The sequence below is a fragment of the Hyperolius riggenbachi genome, chromosome 5 (genome assembly GCF_040937935.1).
Source record: "Hyperolius riggenbachi isolate aHypRig1 chromosome 5, aHypRig1.pri, whole genome shotgun sequence".
Lineage (NCBI taxonomy): Eukaryota > Metazoa > Chordata > Amphibia > Anura > Hyperoliidae > Hyperolius > Hyperolius riggenbachi.
Genome location: NC_090650.1, coordinates 441,398,405 through 441,423,421, shown reverse-complemented (window position 1 = coordinate 441,423,421; position 25,017 = coordinate 441,398,405). Strand labels below are relative to the sequence as shown.

The window sequence follows — 25,017 nt, the reverse complement described above, 5'->3', positions numbered from 1 at the left end:
GGGAGCCCTGTCCCTGTTTCCTTCTCCTTTGTCCCTCTTTCTATGTAAATACTGTATTTATATTTCTCTACTAAAAAAAATGTCTTTGACTCTAAGCTTTATTCCCATCCTTTAAATTGATATATTACTAATATTAAATTGTTACTATGAAGGAAAATGAACCAGGATTGAAAGGACCAGTGTGGTTTGAATTATAAAACAACATATTTTCATTCATCGTGACATCATGCGCACATCGCTCCCGGCCGCAGTCGCACACTGTAGGACATGTGCAGCCAGGCCAGTGATGGCCGAACCAGGCGACCCAGAAGAGGGTGCCGGAGGGCATATACAGGCAGTGGAGGGGGCAAGATAGAGAACGGGGGGAGCGGTGAGCATCAGGACGCTCACCATACATGCTGTTAGAATTTAAATATGATATGCTTGAATTCTGAGGCCAAGTAAAAGGACTTACTCTGCAGAGTCTCTCTTTAGAATTAGAGAGTATTTCTAGAAGCACTGGAGAACATTGTGCTTCTGACTACACTAGGCCGGACGAATGTCCTCTCCTCGGTCTCCTAGGACGAAAGGGCAACCTAGGATCACCATCAGTACTCTTCATTATGAGAGCACCTCCTTGGGAAAGAAAAACATTAGCAATTTGCATTATGCTTTGCTTAGTCAGTTTTTTTAGTCTCTTTCTGATCTCGGAAATCTCGCTGTTCTCTAAACCAGGATTGGCCTCTGGAAACTTTCGCTTATCCGACTGACATGTCCGACTCTGTCTCTGCTGCCAGCACATCAGCTTTCTCGTTTCCATATTGCCAAACTCCTGAAACCGAAATACAAACAAATCAATTCTTATGAATGATCTGGGTTTCGCCCTGCGGGCTTTTACTTTGTACACCTTAGATTGATCAATATATATATTGATCTCGTTTCTTTATAGTTCTCTTGAACTTTGTTTACTCTTGTTGGTAGAATGGAGCTAAACTCCTCTCCACTACCTCATGTACAATGTCATAAGTACTTACATTTTTCAACATATGCTCCCATGGACTTCACCTTTGGAAGCTCTTACCCTCCCTCATAGCAACCAACACGACCCCGCCCCGTTTCTCATATTGATTTCGGCTCTGGTATCCTTTAAGGCTGCACACAATGCAATTTCTAATCAGATCAACGTGTCAAATCGATAGTGTACAGCACATTTGATATGCCCTCGATTGAGAACAGGATCGATTTTGTGCACTACCGATCTGAAAATTGATCCTGTTCTCGATAGGGAGCAGATTGAACTTGCCAGAAAATATCGATTTGAACCATCGATCTGGTGGGAGATTGCATTGTGTGTATCAGCCTTTAAGCCAGACATACATGGGCTGATTTATGGCAAGCCAGTCAACCCCTATCCATCTACAATCAGAAACTGATTTGATATCAGAAATCTTTCAAGCGTTGGTCATTATTGTTATTGATTGATATAGCGCTAGCATCTCTCATGGTGCTGTACAGCAGAAAACAAAGTATAGCAATACAATATAAACAGTACAACAGGTAACAGTGCAAGACAATGGTGGGTTACAGCTGATGCAATGAAAAAAAACAACTACATATTTTTCACAGGGGTGGGAGATATGTACATCCATTACACAGCAATGTGAGACAAAAGGGGAAGAGAGTCCTGGCCAATCGGCCGTGCAGCCCAGGTTTAACCTCCTTAGCGGTATGCCCGATACTGTGTCGGGCATACCGCTCTCTGTCCTCAGGAGTCCCCCATAATTAAATCATTTGATCACATGGCTGTAAAACCTTTAGCTAGCACTAGGCTAGCTAGTAAAGGTTTTCGACACTCCCCGATACCCCCCACTCGCCCCGTTTATACAATACCCAGCCTAGATCCAGCGATCATGCAGCCTCCTTGCACAGCTATGGGGAGGATCGGGTCTGCGCATGACGTCATGTGCGATCCTCCCCATAGTGAAGACCGGAGCTGAGCAGGGAGGCTGCATGATCGCTGGATCCAAGCTGGGTAATGTATAAATTGGCTGGATCGGGGGATCGGGGGGTGCCGGACACCTTTATTAGCTAGCCTAGTGCTAGCTATAGGTTTTACAGCCATGTGATCAAATTATTTAATTATGGGGGCAAAAACTAACAAAACCTCCTGAGCGGCGTAAGGCTCAGGAGGTTAAGGGACGGGACAGTATGGTAAAGGGAAATTGCGTATGAGATGGGAAAATGGTGGTCAGTGTCCAAAGTGAGATAGTATGCTAGCCTGAAAAGGTGAGTTTTTACGTTGTGCCTAAAAAGGATAAGTGTGGGTGAGTGGCGGACGTGTTGAGGGAGAGTGTTCCAGAGGGGGGAAAGGATCAAGAGAAGTCTTGTAAGCGAGAGTGAGAAGAAGTGACTAGAGAAGTATACAGGAGCATATTGTTAGTAGAGCAGAGGTTGTATGTAGAATGGTCTGGAATGCAAGGTAGATAATAGAGCGCAATCAGGGGCAGTATATATCAGATCAAGTAAAGCTGGAATAGTCTCACCTTGTGTAGTAGCTGGCAAGATCACATTGGTTTGTCCAGCAGCAGGGTTTCTGTCCCTCAGCAGGGTTTCTGTCCCTCAGCAGGGTTTCTGTCCCTCAGCAGGGTTTCTGTCCCTCAGCAGGGGACTGGGCTTGGCAATTTAGCTGATCCTCCTGTGTTGTAGATCAAACAAGGATCCGCTGGTACTCCTCTGTGAGTATCTGCCTGGCCTGTGTGCTTGTTCTGCTATAGGCAGCTGCACTACAGACTTCGGCAGAGAGGGCTGACAGGCAGCGCTGTTTGAATGGAGAGACTCCTCTGTTGCTCTCCAAGGCTATAGAAGCAGCTAACAGGGAATTAGGAGTGTGAATAGATGAGCCGTGCAGCGTGCATGCGAGAAAGATAGGCGGATGCTGTGTAAAGGTAAAAGGTTTTCATATGCATGTGTAGTATGGTCAGGGCCGGCGCTACAAGTAAGGCAAAAGGGACAATTGCCCCCGGGCCTCAGAGTCCCTGGGGGCCCCCTTTGCCAGCCAAAGATGTCCGCCACTTCCCCTGACAGTGTGTCCTGGCCACGGCAGCCGTTGGATACCTTGTCTGGCTGCGTGTGGTCTCTGCCTGGGCTGGGTGCCTGTGCGGCCGGTGATTGCAGCGATGCAATCATGCAAAGTTTAGAGTTGGGGAGCTGAGACTATAAGCACCTGCTTCCAACTGGCGGCGTCCTGGACTCCATGGTTACCTGGCTGCGTTACATACACGCCAGCCGTAGCGCAGAGCTCCTCCCATCATGTGACTCAAGCATGGATGTCACGTGAGGAGAAGCACATCGGGAATTAACAGCTTATCTTGGTAACAGCGGGACATGCGGTCAGACCACAAGGTGGGCTTGCTTTAGGGCTCCGGGAGCTGATTTTTCTTGGGGGGGGGGAGTCGGCTATGAATCCCCCAGATTTTGTTTGCCCCAGGGCCCCCTTGCAGCTTAAACTGGCCCTGAGTATGGTATCTTTTAATAAGAAGGAGCTAGGTTGTAAAGTGCTTTATAGACGAGAGAACCACAGGCAGTTGAACCACAAGCATTGTACCACCCTGTGCAGCACAATTTAGCCATATACCAATATTGGAATATTGTCTAAATGACCACCTACCACAGAGTACCGATAGATAGATAGATAGATAGATAGATAGATAGATAGATAGATAGATAGATAGATACTGTAGATAGATAGATAGATAGATAGATAGATAGATAGATAGATAGATAGATAGATAGATAGATAGATAGATAGATAGATAGATACTGTAGATAGATAGATAGATAGATAGATACTGTAGATAGATAGATAGATAGATAGATAGATAGATAGATAGATAGATAGATAATATTGTACACAGCATAGACCATAATCTAATATGTGACTGTGTCTCGGCTAATCTATTGCAGGTATGAGGCCAGTTTGCCCACAGACTACCAGTGGATTTGATACTACAGTGGACACTCTTACATTTAGTGTGGCTGACTCTACACCTGGAATCAGTTCCTCCAGTATAGTTAATCCCACAACAGGTATCAACACCTCCAGCATAACTGTCTCTACGGCAAACACCAATACTACGAGCACAACCTCTGCCACAGTGTATCCCAACATGACAACCACTGTGTCTACCACCGATTATGCCTCCACAGCAGTCTACATGACAAGTAGCCCCACCACCAATCTTACAAGTGTGAATACAAGTACTACTACTATAACCCAGCCAACAACTTTTACCACTACAGACACCACCATTTTAGATGGTTCCACTACCGATCTTACAGCTGTGACTACACTTAATGCTTCAACTGAGCCAACAAATACTTCTACAACTACATACACCACTGAGTATACAACTAATATTACACTCATAACTAATACTACAGAAACCTTCACTTCAACTATTCTATCTACTGCTTCTCCTACAACATCTACAGCTATGACCGGACCAATAACTACTATTACAACTACATACACCACTGAGTATACAACTAATACTACACTCATAACTAATAATACAGAAACCTTCACTTCAAGTCTTCTATCTACTACTTCTCCTACAACATCTATATCTACAGCTATGACTGAATCATCAAATACTTCTACAGCTACATACACCACTGAGTATACAACTAATGCTACACTCAGAACTACTCCTGTGGACACATTCATTTCAAGAAATCAATCCACACCTTTTACCGCGGAGGTTACATCTATACCTATGAATGAGACAGCAACGACTTCTAGAACTACATACACCACTGAGTATACAACTAATACTACACCCAGAACTAATGCTACAGAAACCTTCACTTCAACTATACTATCTACTGCTCCTCCTACAATATCTACAGTTATGACTGCACCAACAACAACTACTTCTATAACTACATACACCACTGACTATACAACTAATACGACAGAAACCGTCACTTCAAGTATACGATCTACTGCTCTTCCTACAACATCTACAGTTATGACTTCACCAACAACTACTTCTATAACTACATATACCACTGACTATACAACTAATACTACACTCGGAACTAATATTACAGAAACATTCACTTCAACTTCAAGTATTCTATCTACTTCTTCTCTATCTACTGCTTCTCCTACTATACCATCCACCATTTCTGCCAGTAACTCTACCATGTCACCAACAAATGCCACCTTACCAGCAACAAGCAGTTCCACCAGTTATGCAACAATTGGGAATACAACAACTAGTACCACAACTAGTACAGCTGCTGTAACAAGTGCAACTGCATCTTCCTCAGCACAGAACACTACAGAATCAACAACGGCTGTAAGTACAGCAATTTTACTAACGACGCACAACTTAACTACTAGTCCCGTGCCAAATACGACTGTAAGCACTATAAGCACACTTACCAGTACCACACCAAGTACTACTACTAGCCGAAGCCCCACACCACTAACTGGCAATTCAACAACTGTAGCTGCGGAAACAACCAACACTACAATCAAACCAACTGCCTCAAGTACAAACGCCACAACTGCCAGTGATGCCACAACAAGCACAACTACTCCTACAACAACAAGCACCTCAACAACTCTAACAACATCTACCAGCTCAACAACTAAAACCAGCACACAAACTACAACCACAGCTCCTAATAAAAGTCCAGGTAAGTCAAAGATCTAATCATACAGGAGCTCCATGAATTTTCAATACATTAGCCATCAATTATTTGACCTTTTTTGCCTGTTGTTGTTTTTGCCTGCATAAGTTTTTAATATGCCTCAAAGTTTGAGTCTAGTCCAGGTATGCAAACGTAATAGATATACAGATCGACTTTAGAGAATTGGAAGCACCCAGGGACAGCCCATGGAAGGGAGGGGGTAAGAAGGGCATGTGACACATGATATGAGGGTGTGGCCAAGCTTTTATGGGTGTGTCCAGCTAAGGGGAGGCATTGCAATAGCTCAGTTGTACAGTTATAATAATACATATAACAGACAGATTTTTAAAATGTTATTAATAAAAGAGTGCAGCCTCCCCCCCAAAAAAAGTCAGAGTAACCCATTACCACCTGTCTTGCGCACCATGCAGGACGAGGAGTGGACCAGTGACTTCACAACCTACCCGTACCAGCTAATCATGGTTTTTAATATTTGGGCAGGTACCTTGCAAAAAGTGGAAAATCCCCCCTCCTTTCAAAGCACCCTAGACCTATGTAAAGGGATCTCCTCTCCACCTTGTCGCCCTAAAAAGTTGGGGGGGGGGGGGGGGTGTTAGGGGCTGCTTTACCGAATTTGCATGCTGGGAAAAAAAAAAGCTGGCTGAATTTTTACAGATGCGTACCCGCACCAGCACCAGTGGGGGCATCCATCTCAGACCAAGAGAGCCCTAGAACCGCAGTGCAGGTCTTAAAGAAGTCATCAAGCTACTCATGCTACCCATAGTACTACTTACCCGGGGCTTCCTCCAGCCTCCAGCAGCCACTATGTCCCTCGCCGCAGCTCTGCTCTCCGCTGCTGGCCCCCGTTCCCTAATGGTGCGCGGGACAACCTCCGGGTCGTCCTCTACTGTGCCTGCATGAGCGCCGCTGTCAGTCACCTCCACGTGGTCCGGAATGTACTGTGCAGGTGCAGAACTACTGCCCCTGTGTAGTATGTTCAGGACCACGTGGCGGTTATTAACAGCGGCGCACATGCAGGCCGTGCACTATTGGGGTACGGGGGCCAGCGGCGGAGAGCGGAGCTGCGGCGAGGGACATAACGGCTGCCAGGGGCTAAAATAAGGCCCAGGTAAGTAGTACTATGGGTAGCATGAGTTGTTTGATGACTCCTTTAAAGTCCATACCCACAGCAAGATGTCATCTGTCAAAATAACTGATGAACGATCATTCCAACTGACATTGGCCTCAATTCACTAAGATCATGCTGGAGATAATAAGGCAAGAGAAAACTTACCTCCACACAGTGAGAGAGTTATCTTATCTCTTCATTCCTTACGTTACCTCCTCTGTAGTTAATTTACCTCCTCTGTAGTTATTTTCACATGCAGTTAATTAACAGCCTGTCTTTAACTCTGGAGTTATTTTAAGGATTGGAGAGTTAACTTAAACACAGAAGAGTTAACTTTACGTTTGCCTGAGGTAAAATGTTTCCTGAATACTACATGCCTTATCACCATGGTGATAACTATAGAAACGTTATTAAAGACAGGAGATAAGCTTAGTGAATTGAGGCCATTGGCCTCAATTTACTAAGATCATGCTGAGATAATAAGGCAAGAGATAACTTGCCACCACACAGTGAGAGAGTTATGTTCATTCCTTAAGTTACCTCCTCTGTAGTTAAATTACCTCCTCTGTAGCTAAGTTACCTCCTCTGTAGTTATTTTCACACGCAGTTAATTAACAACCTGTCTTTAAAGAGTAACTGTTAACCCAAAAAATCAAATTTAAATCTCTATTGCAATGTTTTAAATAGTTTGTAAGGGAGCCAAAAAGGCAATGCTGAAGTTAAAAAGCAATCTAATTTTTTTACTGTGTGACTATCATTCAGCCTTTTCCCCCAGCTCCTAAGGAGGACGCAAGGCCGCATAACAGATACTGCAGAGCATGCCCATGTCTGCCCGACCCCCCTCTTCCCCCCAGGACCAGGTGCCGATGTCTGTCCGCTCCCCCCCCCCCCCCCAAGAGCCGATGTCTGTCCGACCCCCCAGGACCAGGTGCCGATATCTTCTCACCCCAAAAAGCTGACACCGAGAGAGAGCGGGAGCAGAGTACATCTACACACTTCCAGCGCCGCCACCGCAGCTCAGCCGCCGAGTCACATGTGAGAGAATCACGAGCAGGAGAGAGAGAGATGCACGGCGACAGGGCAAACTTGCGGTGGCGGCGCTGGAAGTGTGTAGATGTACTCTGCTCCGTGTCAGCTGTTTGGGGTGAGAAGATATCGGCACCTGGTCCTGGGGGGGTCGGACAGACATCGGCTCTTGGGGGGGGGGGCGGGTTGGGGGGGCAGCGGACAGACATCGGCACTTGCTCCTGGGGGGGGGAGAGGGGGGAGGGCAGACATCGGGACCTGGTCCTGGGGGGGAGAGGGGGGTCGGGCAGACATGGGCATGCTCTGCAGTATCTGTTATGCGGCCTTGCGTCCTCCTTAGGAGCTGGGGGAAAAGGCTGAATGATAGTCACACAGTAAAAAAAATTAGATTGCTTTTTAACTTCAGCATTGCCTTTTTGGCTCCCTTACAAACTATTTAACACATTGCAATAGAGATTTAAATGTGATTTTTTGGGCTAACAGTTACTGTTTAACTTTAGAATTCTGGAGTTATTTTAAGAATTGATGAGTTAAGTTAAAGACAGATGAGTTAACTTTAGGTTTGCCTGAGGTAAAATGTTTCCTGAATACTACATGCCTCATCACTATGGTGATAACTGTAGAAACGTTATTAAAGGGAACCTGTACTGAGTAAAATTATTTAAAATAAACACATGACGTAGCTGCAATTGAATATTACATACTTACCTCACAGTCAGTTCCTCTCAGAAGCTCACCATTTTCTTCTTACAGTGATCCCTTCCAGTTCTGACAATGTTTTATCAGAACTGAAATATACCAGTTGCTATCAGTTATATATCAGCTGCTGTCAGTTAAAACTGAATGTGCAAGGTAATGTCCATGTTTCCCTATGGCTCAAGTGGGCGATATTACAGATTAACAATGTGCTGACCAGGAAGCTGTTATGGGGTAATGGCCAATTTCAAAATGGAGGACGGAGAATTCTATTGATCACAGGGGACAAACAAAATGCAGGAGAGGAGAAAGAGATTGATGAGTAGACTACACGGGAGGTAAGTATGATGTGTTTATGTTAATTTGAGCTTTTCATTTTCAGGTGAGGTTCTCTTTAAAGATAGGAGATAAGCTTAGTGAACTGAGGACATTGTGTAACTATCTTTTAAAGAAAGAGTCGTAAACGATGGTCACAGACGGCTAACGCATGACGATGCTCATGTATTTTGTTTTCGACCGTCATGATGGATCAAATTGGATCAACTCATTCAACGTCCCCCAAATCTTTAAATGATCTTTCTGCTAAAGTCTATGGAACTTCCTCCTGCAGCGTTCTTCATTTACTGCGCTCTATTGCTGTTCTGCACATCCCATCACTAATAATCTTTGCCTTGTTTCCATCTGTGCGCTTCTATCCGCTTCTGTCCTTTTTTTATCAGCACATCATTGTTAGAGATTGAAACGTTTCTGAATTGATACATGTTTCTGAAAAGCGGTCAGATGCAGAAATGCAGCAACACTACATTTTTATAACGCTGCTCAGCGCAGCGCATAGATGTGAACCAGACACATTTAATTACATGGGAAAATCAATACCTTGCTGATCGCACAGGGCAGTGCGCTGTGGAAAGCGCACAGAAACGGCGCTGATGTGAACGAGGCTTAACACCGCCACACCCTCCACTTTATTATAGCCTTTATCCACCCTCTTGCCAGCCGATAAAATGTTCAGTGAATTAGTAGATAAGTGTTTGCAGACATCTGCACATAAGTCTGCTTTAAATGCAGAACAAGAAAAATGTATTTTATTTTAATGAACCGTTTAATGAACCGTTTAATGAACCATTTGTAAAAATGTTCAGCAATCTAAGCTGATGTCTAATACACCTTCTGGCAGGCCCGGATTTACATCACAGGAGCCATTAGGCGCAGATGATCTGGCATCCTAGACTCAGCCATCCCTGAACCTACAAACACCCGCTGAACCACACCACAAGTGTGCTGGCTCTCCCAGATGTCACTTCTCCCTTACTTCCCTTGCTTGTCATAGGTAGCTACAGGTGACCCTTAGTAGGGATGGGACGAATCCACAATTTCTTCGAATCCGAATCCGGATCCGAATCTAAAAAGGTTCTCGAATATCTCGAACCTTTCGAATCCCGAATCTAACGAATCCTGCACATAAGAATTGTGCGATCCGTGGTATAGTTGCCCGCAGTATAGATACCCAGGCATAGGTAGCGAGGTAAAGGTGCCTTCAGTATAGCTAGCTAGGAATGGGTGCCTTCAATATTGGTAGCTTTCAGTATAGGTAGCAGGGTATAGGGGCCTTCAGTATAGGTAGCAGGGTATATGGGCTTTCAGTATAGGTAGCAAGGTATAGGGGCCTTCAGTATAGGTAGCAGGGTATATGGGCTTTCAGTATAGGTAGCAGGGTATAGGGGCCTTCAGTATAGGTAGCAGGGTATAGGGGCCTTCAGTATAGGTAGCAGGGTATATGGGCTTTCAGTATAGGTAGCAGGGTATAGGGGCCTTCAGTATAGGTAGCAGGGTATAGGGGCCTTCAGTATAGGTAGCAGGGTATAGGGGCCTTCAGTATAGGTAGCAGGGTATATGGGCTTTCAGTATAGGTAGCAGGGTATAGGGGCTTTCAGTATAGGTAGCAGGGTATAGGGGCCTTCAGTATAGGTAGCAGGGTATATGGGCTTTCAGTATAGGTAGCAGGGTATAGTGGCCTTCAGTATAGGTAGCAGGGTATATGTGCCTTCAGTATAGGTAGCAGAGTATATGGGCCTTCAGTATAGGTAGCAGGGTATATGGGCCTTCAGTATAGGTAGCAGGGTATATGTGCCTTCAGTATAGGTAGCAGGGTATATGGGCCTTCAGTATAGGTAGCAGGGTATATGGGCCTTCAGTATAGGTAGCAGGGTATATGGGCCTTCAGTATAGGTAGCAGGGTATATGGGCCTTCAGTATAGGTAGCAGGGTATATGGGCCTTCAGTATCGGTAGCAAGGTATAGGGGCCTTCAGTATAGGTAGCAGGGTATAGGGGCCTTCAGTATAGGTAGCAGGGTTTATGGGCCTTCAGTATAGGTAGCAGGGTATATGGGCCTTCAGTATCGGTAGCAAGGTATAGGGGCCTTCAGTATAGATAGCACAGTACATGTGCTTTCAGTATTGGTAGGTAACTAGGTATAGGGGCCTTCAGTATAGGTAGCAGGGTATATGTGCCTTCAGTATAGGTAGCAGGGTATATGTGCCTTCAGTATAGGTAGGTAGCTAGGTATAGGGGCCTTCAGTATAGGTAGTAAGGTACATGTGCCTTCAGTGTAGGTAGGTAGGTAGGTAGGTAAAGGGACCTTCAGTATAGGTAGCAGGGTATAGGGCCTTAAGTATAGGTAAGTATGTAGGTAGGCAGGTATAGGTGCCTTTAGGTAGGTAGGTACGTATAGGGGGCCTGTAGGTAGGTAGGTAGGTAGGTATTGAGGCCTGTAGGTAGGTATAGTGGCCTGTAGGTAGGTATAGGGGCCTTTAGGTAGGTAGGTAGGTATAGGGGCCTTTAGGTAGGTAGGTAGGTACGTATAGGGGGCCTTTAGGTAGGTATAGGGGGCCTTTAGGTAGGTGGGTATAGCGGCCTGTAGGTAGGTAGGTAGGTAAAGCAGCCTGTAGGTAGGTATGGATAGTGGCCGGTAGGTAGGTAGGTAGGTAGGTATAGTGGCCTGTAGGTAGGTAGGTAGGTAGGTATAGCAGCCTGTAGGTAGGTAGGTAGGTATAGCAGCCTGTAGGTAGGTAAGGATAGTGGCCGGTAGGTAGGTAGGTAGGTAGGTATAGTGGCCTGTAGGTAGGTATAGTTGCCTGTAGGTAGGTATAGTGTCCGGTAGGTAGGTAGGTATAGGTGCCTTTAGGTAGGTAGGTATGTATAGGGGGCCTGTAGGTAGGTGGGTAGGTAGGTAGGTATTGAGGCCTGTAGGTAGGTATAGTGGCCTGTAGGTAGGTAGGTATAGGGGCCATTAGGTAGGTAGCAGGGGCGTAACTAGGCCCCACCGGGCCCCCCTGCAGATTTTCTGAGCGGGGACGTCAGCCGCTAGAGGGAGAAGTCGTCGATGGAACGCACGGAAGCAGGTATGTATCTGCCCGCCGCTCGCTGCCCGCTGCCCACAGCCCCACACACTAAAGAGCTGGAGGGGAGCACAGAGGGGAGAGCCCCGAGGTGAGGGAGAGGGGGGAACTACCCCTCTCCCCGCCGACTGTGGGCAAGGCTTTCCCCTCATGCTGCCACCCCTCCAGCACCCACAAAACGGCCCCAAGCGGGCCCCAGGGGGGGGGGCCGGGCCCCCCCGCGGGCGCAGGGGCTGCAGGGCCTATTCCTACGCCCCTGGTAGGTAGGTAGGTAGGTAGGTATAGGGGCCTTTAGGTAGGTAGGTATAGGGGCCTTTAGGTAGGTAGGTAGGTAGGTATAGGGGCCTTTAGGTAGGCAGGTAGGTGCGTATAGGGGACCTTTAGGTAGGTATAGGGGCCTGTAGGTAGGTATAGCGGCCTGTAGGTAGGTAGGGATAGTGGTAGGTAGGTAGGTAGGTAGATAGATAGAACCCCCCTCCCCCGCCAACCCCCCCACGGCCCCCTCCGTCCCCCGTGCCTCCTCCGCTCACCCCTGCATAATCTACTCACCTTTCCCGTGGAGCGCAGAGCGGCAGACCTCTTCGTTACTTCCCTGTTCCCTCTAGTGGCCGGACCGGCTCTTACTAATGACGTCATTGTAAGAGCCGGTCACTAGGGGGAACCAGGAAGTCGGCGAGAGGTCTGCCGCTCTGCGCTCCGCTATGGATAGGTGAGTGGATGCGGGCAGGGGGGGCGAGCGGAGGAGGCGCGGGGGGGGGTCGGAGGAGGTCGGAGGAGGACGAGTGCGAGCGGCGGATGCGCGGCGATGCGGCGTCGGGATTCGGCGGATTCGTATAGTGGAAAATGGCGTCGGGATTCGAATCCACGAATCTCGAATATTTCCTAATATTCGAGGGATTCGTGGATTCACCGGATTCGTCGTCCCACCCCTACCCCTTAGTATTAGGTAGCCAGGGGTGCCCTCAGTATTAGGTAGCTAGAGGTGCCCCCGAGTGAATAGAGATCTAGTCAGTGGAATGCTGAGACTCAGGTGAGTAACCTCTCATTTATGTTCTGCTTGGGACTCTGCATTGGGAAGGCAGAAGAGAAGCAATTTGGAAGGGGAGTGAGTCGCCTTTCCATCATAAGGCGCCTGTAGGCATGTGCCTACACTGCCTTATGGTAAATCTGGCCTTGCCTTCTGGAATTACTCTTAAATATTGAATCACTCCTTTGGGGTTGATTTTTTCTTTACATAGAATCAGGTACATGCGTAGGCAGACAACTTCCAACAGAAAAAATTAAACACCTTCCGCTTGTGCTCCAGATCTAGAAGACATTCTTTATTGCTTTAAGTATTGCACAATTATCTGGATAAGAAGCTTCACAGAACATTTCCTCCTCCTCCTAATAAAGAGGAACCCAATATTTCCCCAGAAGCAACTGAAATGAAGCTAATTAATAGACCAGCTATTGTGTGGGTGATTTCTGTGGTCAGGCCGTATGCAAATCTGAGACAATCTTTAGGTGTGATTTTCCTGTTTTACAAGTTTGGGACAGTTCTGTCTATAAATTCCCATTACTCAGCACCCCTCCTCGGATCAGGGAATTACTTCTGTGTAATATCAGAACAAACACAGAGCAGAGAAAGGAAGGAAGTTTGGAAAATTTCCTATAATTTACATAGTTGGCCAAAACTATGGCTCCTTTGAGGGCTCGTTCACAGTAGGTGCGTTTCCGGCCTTTTTTCAAGCGCTGGTGATTTTTAAAAACACTCACAAAACGCTGGTGCAATAAATCTCTATGAGAAGGTTCATATTAGCGCGGTTCGTGTGCCGTAGCAAAGCGCTGCCTGTACCATTTTTGAGGCGATTTTGCCTCAGTGGAAGGTATAGGAAAAACACAAATGCTCACAAAATCGCTTTGTCAGCGATTGCGCTCACGGTTTTAAGAATAAATACATTGGGCCTGATTCACAAAGCGGTGCTAACAGTTAGCACGCTGGTGAAAAGTCCCTTATCACGCCTAAACTCAGTTTAGGCATGATAAGTTTAGGTGTGATAAGTTTAGGTGTGATAAGTTTAGGCATGATAAGTTTAGGTGTGATAAGTTTAGGCATGATAAGTTTAAGCACCAACTGCGTTAGCACCACAGTGCACAGCTGATCAAAAGTTTTGCGCTAGCAAAGTCTGGTGCACTTCGCATAGAGTTTAATGGCGCTGCTTTGCGTTTGGGACTTTGCACGCTATCTACACTTATCTAAACTTAGCATGCCTAAACTTATCACACCTAAACTTATCACGCCTAAACTGGCTTTTCACCAGTGTGGTGCAAAGGCTATCATGCCTAAAGTCTTTTAGGCGTGATAACTGAGTTATCACCGCTTTGTGAATCAGGCCCCTAAACTCTGTTTAGGCATACGTTTAGGCATGATAAGTTTAGGCATGATAAGTTTAGGCATGATAAGTTTAGGGGCTTGATTTACAAAGCGGTGCTAACAGTTAGCACGCTGGTGAAAAGCCCTTTATCACGCCTAAACTCAGTTTAGGCATGATAAGTTTAGGTGTGATAAGTTTAGGTGTGATAAGTTTAGGCATGATAAGTTTAGGTGTGATAAGTTTAGGCATGATAAGTTTAAGCACCAAGGGCTCGATTCACAAAGCGGTGCTAACCCAGTTAGAGACTTTAGGCATGATAACCATTGCACCACTCTGGTGAAAAGCCAGTTTAGGTGTGATAAGTTTAGGCATGATAAGTTTAGGTGTGATAAGTTTAGGCATGCTAAGTTTAGATAAGTTTAGATCGCTTGCAAAGTCCCGCACGCAAAGCAGCGCCATTAAACTTTATACGAAGTGCACCAGACTTTACTAGCGTAAAACTTTTGATCAGCTGTGCACTGCGGTGCTAACGCAGTTGGCGCTTAAACTTATCACACCTTAACTTATCACACCTAAACTCATCATGCCTAAACTTATCACACCTAAACTTATCACACCTAAACTTATCATGCCTAAACTGAGTTTAGGCATGATAAAGGGCTTTTCACCAGGGTGCTAACTGTTAGCACCGCTTTGTAAATCAGGCCCCAACTGCGTTAGCACCGCAGTGCACAGCTGATCAAAAGTTTTGCGCTAGCAAAGTCTGGTGCACTTCGCATAGAGTTTAATGGTGCTGCTTTGCGTGCGGGACTTTGCACGCTATCTACACTTATCTAAACTTAGCATGCCTAAACTTATCACACCTAAACTTATCACACCTGAACTTATCACGCCTAAACTGGCTTTTCACCAGCGTGGTGCAATGGTTATCATGCCTAAAGTCTCTAACTGGGTTAGCACCGCTTTGTGAATCGAGCCCAAGGGGCTCGATTCACCAAGCGGTGCTAACCCAGTTATCACGCCTAAAGGACTTTAGGCGTGATGACCTCTTCACCACTGAGTTAGCACCGTTTTTGCCTGCACTTCGCGCGAAGTTATCGCGCGCAAAGTTTTGCGCGCGCACCCGCACAGGCGCGCGCGCAAAGTCCCATAGGGTTTAATGGGCGCATCGCGCGAAGTGCGGGGCGCTTCGCGCGCACGCACGCGGGAGCGCGCGCAAAACTTTACGCGCGGAAACTTCGCGCGAAGCCCTTCTTATCATGCCTAAAGTGACTTTAGGCGTGAAGAGGGCCTTTTCACCACGGTGCTAACACTTTGCACCGCTTGGTGAATCGAGCCCAAGGTGTGATAAGTTTGGGTGTGATAAGTTTAGGTGTGATAAGTTTAGGTGTGATAAGTTTAGGCATGATAAGTTTAGGCATGATAAGTAGATGTACAGAGGCGCCAAAAGGATAAAATATGCTAAAATGTTTAAGATATTCGGGTGGCGGCGGTGGACCGGCCACTCAGAAATAGACTCGATGCTGTCGCTTAAGATAAAGACAATTTATTCACATACTCCATGAACAGAGCCACAACTCGTTTCACGGGTATATTCCCGCTTCCTCAGGCAATAAACAGACAGGAGTACACAGTACAGTCTCAAGGTCACGAATAGCGCCTAGAGGCCTAAACTATTATCAAGCCTAAAATGAGTTTAGGCATGATAAGGGGCTTTTCACCAGCATGGTGCAATGGTTATCACACCTAGGGCTTGATTCACAAAGCGGTGCTAACTGTTAGCACGCCTGTGAAAACCCCCTTAGCACGTCTAAACGAGAATGAGGCCTAAATGTATCCTTTAAGGCAAACATAGGGGGTCTACATAACTCCCAATTTTTTGAGATAAGAAAGAGGGGCACTTAACTAAGGACTAAGCTGATTGAAATCTACGCCCTGTTTTGGTGGTTACCTGGCTGGCAGAGCGTAGATTTCAATCAGCCGCCACTGTGCGCATTCGCCGTTTCCTTGCTCCTGCCAATCTCGCCGCTGAATTCCGACCTCTCTCACCACAGCTCACTTGTTCTGCCTGTCCCTATGAGAGCAGGTCCCTGTGAGCGGGTCAGGAGACGATTTCATTGGCTCCTGACCCGGTCTTTCAACAGAATTAACTCCCATTGGCTTACATTGAAAGACATGGTCAGGAGCCAATGAAAGCGGCTCCTGACCGGCTCACAGGAACTCTTCCGTTATATAGATGGCAGAGTGGGTGGCCCAGGATCCCGGCGTGCGGCGGTGACGGCGATTGCTGTGGGTAAGTGCGGCGATTCATTGGTATCCGGCGGTGTTCTGCCGTTTCTGGTACCAGCGGTCTCTGGTCCTTAAAGGGGCAGAGACCGCAGGTACTGAAATGGTTAAGCCACACTCCTAATCACACCCTTGACACATCCATATTCCCTAGCCACGCATACCACAAAGATTTCATGACAATTACACACATATTTTTAGGTAAAAAAAATACATGTATTTAAATAGATCTGTACATTAATCCTGAAAGAGAGACAAATGAGAAGGAAAGAGGGGCAGAGGGACAGGGTCCCCAAAGAGGAACAGTCCCTTCAAAAGAGAGACAGTTGGGAGCCATGGTAGGTGAACAGAGGCGCCAGAAGGATAAAAGTACATAACATTTTTAAAAAATTGCTGGGAGGAAGTGGTGGACTCGCCTCCGTTAAAGCAGACACCAAGTAATGTAAATATATAGATATACACATTTATTGAAAATACCCCAAAGATGCAACGCGTTTCGCGGGCACAGCCCACTTCTTCAGGCAATAAGCAGGGGATAAACAACTGTAAACAAAAGACAGAGGCATAGCTATAAATGTTGCCATAAAAAGATACAAATGGATTATTATTTAGTGTAATAAGAATAGTATTTCAAACATAGTGTTTAGTGATATGTTATAGTAGGGGGGTGATTGCAAGGAATGGGTCGGTGTAAACTAGTGTTGGGCGAACATCTAGATGTTCGGGTTCGGGCCGAACAGGCCGAACATGGCCGCGATGTTCGGGTGTTCGACCCGAACTCCGAACATAATGGAAGTCAATGGGGACCCGAACTTTTGTGCTTTGTAAAGCCTCCTTACATGCTACATACCCCAAATTTACAGGGTATGTGCACCTTGGGAGTGGGTACAAGAGGAAAATTTTTTTTAGCAAAAAGAGGTTATAGTTTTTGAGAAAATCGATTTTAAAGTTTCAAAGGGAAAACTGTCTTTTAAATGCGGGAAATGTCTGTTTTCTTTGCACAGGTAACATGCTTTTTGTCGGCATGCAGTCATAAATGTAATACAGATAAGAGGTTCCAGGAAAAGGGACCGGTAACGCTAACCCAGCCGCAGCAAACGTGATGGAACAGGAGGAGGGCGGCGCAAGAGGAGAAGGCCGCGCTTTGTGAGACACAACAACCCAGGCCTTGCATGAGGACAAGAAGCGTGCGGATAGCATGCTTTGTACCGCCATGCAGTCATAAATGTAATAAAGATAAGTGGTTCAATAAACAGGGACCACGCGGCAACGCTAACCCAGCAGCAGCAGACGTGATGGAACAGGAGGAGGCGCAGGAGGAGAAGGCCACGCTTTGTGAGACACAACAACCCAGGCCTTGCATGAGGACAAGAAGCGTGCGGATAGCATGCTTTGTACCGCCATGCAGTCATATATGTAATAAAGATAAGAGGTTCCATAAACAGGGACCGGCAACGCTAACCCAGCAGCAGCAGCAGCACACGTGATGGAACAGGAGCAGGCGCAGGAGGAGAAGGCCACGCTTTGTGAGACACAACAACCCAGGCCTTGCATGAGGTACCGCCATGCAGTCATAAATGTAATAAAGATAAGTGGTTCAATAAACAGGGACCACGCGGCAACGCTAACCCAGCAGCAGCAGACGTGATGGAACAGGAGGAGGCGCAGGAGGAGAAGGCCACGCTTTGTGAGACACAACAACCCAGGCCTTGCATGAGGTACTGCCATGCAGTCATAAATGTAATAAAGATAAGTGGTTCAATAAACAGGGACCACGCGGCAACGCTAACCCAGCAGCAGCAGACGTGATGGAACAGGAGGAGGCGCAGGAGGAGAAGGCCACGCTTTGTGAGACACAACAACCCAGGCCTTGCATGAGGACAAGAAGGGTGCGGATAGCATGCTTTGTACCGCCATGCAGTCATAAATGTAATAAAGATAAGTGGTTCAATAAACAGGGACCACGCGGCAACGCTAACCCAGCAGCAGCAGACGTGATGGAACAGGAGGAGGCGCAGGAGGAGAAGGCCACGCTTTGTGAGACACAACAACCCAGGCCTTGCATGAGGACAAGAAGCGTGCGGATAGCATGCTTTGTACCGCCATGCAGTCATAAATGTAATAAAGATAAGTGGTTCAATAAACAGGGACCGGCAACGCTAACCCAGCAGCAGCAGCAGCACACGTGATGGAACAGGAGCAGGCGCAGGAGGAGAAGGCCATGCTTTTTGAGACACAACAACCCAGGCCTTGCATGAGGACAAAAAGCGTGCGGATATAGCAGCAATGCTTTTTGCCGCCATGCAGTCATAAATGTAATACAGATGAGAGGTTCAATAAACAGGGACCGGTAACGCTACACCATCCCAGATGTTCATTGGTCATGTTACTTGGTTGGGGTCCTGGAGTGTTGCGTAGTCGTTTCCAATCCAGGATTGATTCATTTTAATTTGAGTCAGACGGTCTGCATTTTCTGTGGAGAGGCGGATACGCCGATCTGTGACGATGCCTCCGGCAGCACAGAAACAGCGTTCCGACATAACGCTGGCTGCCGGGCAAGCCAGCACCTCTATTGCGTACATTGCCAGTTCGTGCCAGGTGTCTAGCTTCGATACCCAATAGTTGAAGGGTGCAGATGGATTGTTCGACACAGCTACGTCATCTGACATGTAGTCCTTGACCATCTTCTCCAGGCGATCGGTGTTGGAGGTGGATCTGCACGCTTCCTGTTCAGTGGGCTGCTGCTGCATGGGTGTCAGAAAATTTTCCCACTCCAAGGACACTGCCGATACCATTCCCTTTTGGGCACTAGCTGCGGCTTGCGTTGTTTGCTGCCCTCCTGGTCGTCCTGGGTTTGCGGAAGTCAGTCTGTCGGCGTACAACTGGCTAGAGGAGGGGGAGGATGTCAATCTCCTCTCTAAAGTCTCCACAAGGGCCTGCTGGTATTCTTCCATTTTGACCTGTCTGACTCTTTCTTCAAGCAGTTTTGGAACATTGTGTTTGTACCGTGGATCCAGAAGGGTATAAACCCAGTAATTGGTGTTGTCCAGAATGCGCACAATGCGTGGGTCGCGTTCAATGCAGTCTAGCATGAATTGAGCCATGTGTGCAAGAGTCCTACCAGAATCCTCATCATCCTCTTGTGAGCGTTGTGATAGTTGTTGTGATGCATCATAGTCGTCACCTTCCTCCTGGTCTGCTTCTGCTGACCATTCGCGCTGAATTGTGGAAGTCCAACGTGCACCGCTCTGGCCCTCGTCAGTGGTGGCATGAAATTCCTGCTCCAACTCCAGCTGTTCCTCCTCCTCTTCTTCGTCATAGCTGCTGGGGCCAGCGTTCCCTGAGGCGGATGGCCTGATGTTGGTACCATCACGCTGATCGTTTTCTCCTTCAGATTCCCCCAGTTGCATCATGACAGCTGTTTCCTTGATTTTCAACATTGACCTCTTCAGTAAACACAGCAGTGGTATGGTAATGCTGACTGAAGAGTTGTCACTGCTCACAAGCAACGTGGATTGCTCAAAATTTTGGAGGACTTGGCAGAGGTCCAACATGTTGGCCCAATCGGATCCACAGAAGCTTGGCAGCTGTCCGGATGCGCCTCGGTACTGCGCCGTCATGTACTGGACCACTGCACTCTTCTGCTCACAAAAGCGTGCTAGCATGTGCAGCGTAGAATTCCAGCGCGTAGGGACATCACACAGCAAGCGATGGTGGGGGAGATTGAAGCGCTCCTGCATCTTGGCGAGTGCCCCCGAAGCAGTACTGGAATTTCTACAATGTTTGGCCACTCGACGCACCTTCAACAGAAGATCGGCCACGCCTGGGTATGTCCTCAGGAACCGCTGAACTACTAGGTTCATCACGTGCGCCAGGCAAGGGATGTGTGTCAGCTTAGCCAACCTTAAAGCGCGAATGAGATTACTCCCATTATCACACACAACCATGCCCGGTTTCAAGTCCAGCGGTGCCAGCCACAAATCCGTCTGTTCCTTTATTCCCTTCCAAATTTCCTCCCCTGTGTGCTGCTTATCCCCAAGGCAGATCAGCTTCAGCAACGCTTGCTGACGCATGCCAACAGCTGTGCTGCACTGCTTCCACGATCCTACTGCTGCTGGGTTAGCGTTTCCGGATGAGGTACAGCTTTGAGATGCGTTGGAGGAGAAGGAGTCAGAGAGGTAGGTGCTGCTGTTGTTATCCAGTGGGAGGGACGGCGGTGCAGCTGTTTGCGGCGTGGGCAACACCCGCGCCGTAGCAGGTGAGGAATCGCTGCCAGGCTCCACAAGGTTCACCCAGTGCGCGGTAAGGGAGATGTATCGACCCTGGCCGAACGCACTCGTCCAAGTGTCAGTGGTGAGGTGAACCTTGCAGGCAACGGCATTCTTCAAGCTTCGGGTTATTTTGCTGACCACGTGCTCATGCAACTCAGGCACTGCAGAGCGCGCAAAGTGGTAGCGGCTGGGAACCACGTAACGTGGGATGGCCACTGACATCATGCCCTTGAAGCTGTTTGTCTCCACCACTCGATATGGCAGCATTTCGCAGGCCAGAAGCTTGGCTATGCTGGCTGTTACTGCCACGGCCCGGGGGTCATTTGCTGGCAATTTCCTCTTGCGCTCAAACATCTCCGACACAGACAACTGAACCGTAGCGCTGCACACGGAAGGGCTGTTGGTTGTTGTGCTTGATGAACACTGGGAGACCTCAAGAGCACTACTCCGGAAAGTGACAGTGTCAGCGTCGTCTGATGTTTGTGAATGTTGTGAACCACGCAATGGCTGGGCTACTGCTGCTGCTGAGGCGGGTCTGGTGGTGAGTCTGGTGAACCCAAGGGAGGCAGTGTTGCTGGTACCCTGTCCTGCCGCGTTTGCCCACAGAGTGGGATGTTTGGATAGCATGTGGCGGCTCATGCTGGTGGTGGAGAGGTTGTTAATACTTTTCCCCCTGCTCAGGCGAGTCTTGCACACCTTGCAAATCGCCATGGTAACATCCTCAGTGCAGTCTTCAAAGAAAGCCCAGACTTTGGAGCACCTGCCTCCTTGCTGGCGATTTCTGTTTCCTCCTCTTTTGCCTCTCACTCTAACTTCCACGCTTGTGGTGCCTGAAATTGCGCGCCGCCTACCTTGTGGCACAAGGCGAACTCGTGCAGCAGTGGGTTCTTCAACAGACTCATCTGTGCTGCTGCTACGACGGCGATGTTCTCGTTCACAAATAAAATCTGGGTCTCTGTCCACATTGTCCATACCCTCCTCTTCCATCTCCTCAAACTCGTCATATGTCATTGTGGGGGGCCGCCGCCGTGGAGTAGAGCTCCCCAGAACAACCTCTGCGCAGCTCACTCCAACGTCGTCTTCCAGATCTTGTCGGCCGACCTCCTGCAATTGCAACCCCTCCTGCCCAACTTGCTCTGGGATTTGGGTTTCCGAGTCCTCCTCGGACTCGCCTTGTATTTCAGTGCGCGGTGCATTTCCCACAGTTAATGGTTGTGAATCCGGGCACAACATTTCTGGCTGTTCCTCCATTGACCTTTCATAGGTGGAAGTTTGTTGGGCTGGGAATAGCTCCTGCGAATACCCCATTGTGTCCTGAGGTAATTCATAGGACTGGTTATCTGGCAGTTGTGTGCGTGGTGTCGCTGCCGGTTGTGTCAGCTTTGTGCCCACTGGCTCCTTGTAACTGGCTGAGGACTCGGACCTCATGCGTGATGTGCTGGTGCTGCTTAACCCACTGCTGGACGCTTGAGAGGTCATCCAAGTAATTATCTGGTCCTGTTCTTTTGGATTTGTGAGGGTTGTTGTCCTGGACAACATGGGCGGTATTGAGTGGGTTTTCTTGGGTGCTCCCCTGTGGCCTGTACGTGAACCGTCAGGGGAAACACCTCTTCCCTTGCCCCTTCCTCTTTCACCGGATTTCTTCCTCATTTCACTTATCCTTACAGTACACGCTGACTGGCAGCAGTACAGTGGCAGTACAGAAATGCCATACAGTACCACTATTCCCAGCAGCGACACAGAGCACAATGCTATACAGTGGCGGGTGAGCGGTGTACTACTGTTCCCAGGCCCAGCAGACACAGAGTGGAAGTAAACACAATGCTATATAGTCTGGCTGAGCGGTGTACACAGAGTGGCAGTACACACAATGCTATATAGTCTGGCTAAGCCGTGTACACAGAGTGTCAGAAAACACAATGCTATATATAGCGTGGCTGAGCGAGGTGCACAGTGGCAGTACACACAATGCTATATTAGTCAGGCTAAGCCGTGTACACAGAGTGTCAGAAAGCACAATGCTATATATAGTGTGGCTGAGCGAGGTGCACAGTGGCAGTACACACAATGCTATATAGTCAGGCTAAGCCGTGTACACAGAGTGTCAGAAAACACAATGCTATATATAGCGTGGCTGAGCGAGGTGCACAGTGGCAGTACACACAATGCTTTATAGTCAGGCTGAGCCGTGTACACAGAGTGTCAGTAAACAATGGTATATAGTCTGGCTGAGCGGTGTACACAGAGTGTCAGTAAACAACGGTATATAGTCTGGCTGAGCGGTGTACACAGAGTGGCAGTAAACACAATGCTATATATAGCGTGGCTGAGCGAGGTGCACAGTGGCAGTACACACAATGCTATATAGCCAGGCTAAGCCGTGTACACAGAGTGTCAGAAAACACAATGCTATATATAGCGTGGCTGAGCGAGGTGCACAGTGGCAGTACACACAATGCTTTATAGTCAGGCTGAGCCGTGTACACAGAGTGTCAGTAAACAATGGTATATAGTCTGGCTGAGCGGTGTACACAGAGTGTCAGTAAACAACGGTATATAGTCTGGCTGAGCGGTGTACACAGAGTGGCAGTAAACACAATGCTATATATAGCGTGGCTGAGCGAGGTGCACAGTGGCAGTACACACAATGCTATAGAGCCAGGCTAAGCCGTGTACACAGAGTGTCAGAAAACACAATGCTATATATAGCGTGGCTGAGCGAGGTGCACAGTGGCAGTACACACAATGCTATATTAGTCAGGCTAAGCCGTGTACACAGAGTGTCAGAAAACACAATGCTATATATAGCGTGGCTGAGCGAGGTGCACAGTGGCAGTACACACAATGCTATATATAGCGTGGCTGAGCGAGGTGCACAGTGGCAGTACACACAATGCTATATATAGCGTGGCTGAGCGAGGTGCACAGTGGCAGTACACACAATGCTATATATAGCGTGGCTGAGCGAGGTGCACAGTGGCAGTACACACAATGCTATATTAGTCAGGCTAAGCCGTGTACACAGAGTGTCAGAAAACACAATGCTATATATATAGCGTGGCTGAGCGAGGTGCACAGTGGCAGTACACACAATGCTATATATAGCGTGGCTGAGCGAGGTGCACAGTGGCAGTACACACAATGCTATATATAGCGTGGCTGAGCGAGGTGCACAGTGGCAGTACACACAATGCTATATTAGTCAGGCTAAGCCGTGTACACAGAGTGTCAGAAAACACAATGCTATATATATATAGCGTGGCTGAGCGAGGTGCACAGTGGCAGTACACACAATGCTATATATAGCGTGGCTGAGCGAGGTGCACAGTGGCAGTACACACAATGCTATATATAGCGTGGCTGAGCGAGGTGCACAGTGGCAGTACACACAATGCTATATATAGCGTGGCTGAGCGAGGTGCACAGTGGCAGTACACACAATGCTATATTAGTCAGGCTAAGCCGTGTACACAGAGTGTCAGAAAACACAATGCTATATATATAGCGTGGCTGAGCGAGGTGCACAGTGGCAGTACACACAATGCTATATATAGCGTGGCTGAGCGAGGTGCACAGTGGCAGTACACACAATGCTATATATAGCGTGGCTGAGCGAGGTGCACAGTGGCAGTACACACAATGCTATATTAGTCAGGCTAAGCCGTGTACACAGAGTGTCAGAAAACACAATGCTATATATATAGCGTGGCTGAGCGAGGTACACAGTGGCAGTAAACAATGCTATATATAGTGTGGCTGAGCGAGCGGTGTACTACTGTTCCCAGCAGCGACACACAATGACTGGGGGGGACCCTGGCTAGCGTGGCTGGAGAGCGAACTACCCTGCCTGCCTACCCAAAGCTAAACCCACAGACAAATGGCGGAGATATGACGTGGTTCGGGTATTTATTTACCCGAACCACGTGACCGTTCGGCCAATCAGAGCGCGTTCGGGCCCGAACCACGTGACCCGTTCGGCCAATCACAGCGCTAGCCGAACGTTCGGGGAACGTTCGGCCATGCGCTCTTAGTTCGGCCATGTGGCCGAACGGTTTGGCCGAGCACCGTCAGGTGTTCGGCCGAACTCGAACATCACCCGAACAGGGTGATGTTCTGCAGAACCCGAACAGTGGCGAACACTGTTCGCCCAACACTAGTGTAAACTACATAATG

The 25,017-nt window shown here is 47.9% G+C and overlaps 1 protein-coding gene across 1 annotated transcript in view; it reads left to right on the top strand.

Moving 5' to 3' along the window:
* LOC137517932 (uncharacterized) overlaps positions 1 to 25,017 on the top strand; it is a 53,629-nt gene that overhangs the window by 9,487 nt on the left and 19,125 nt on the right. The window contains exon 2 of the mRNA XM_068235007.1: positions 3,943 to 5,685. Coding sequence (XP_068091108.1) covers positions 3,943 to 5,685 — 1,743 coding nt within the window. The remainder of the gene's footprint in view (positions 1 to 3,942; positions 5,686 to 25,017) is intronic.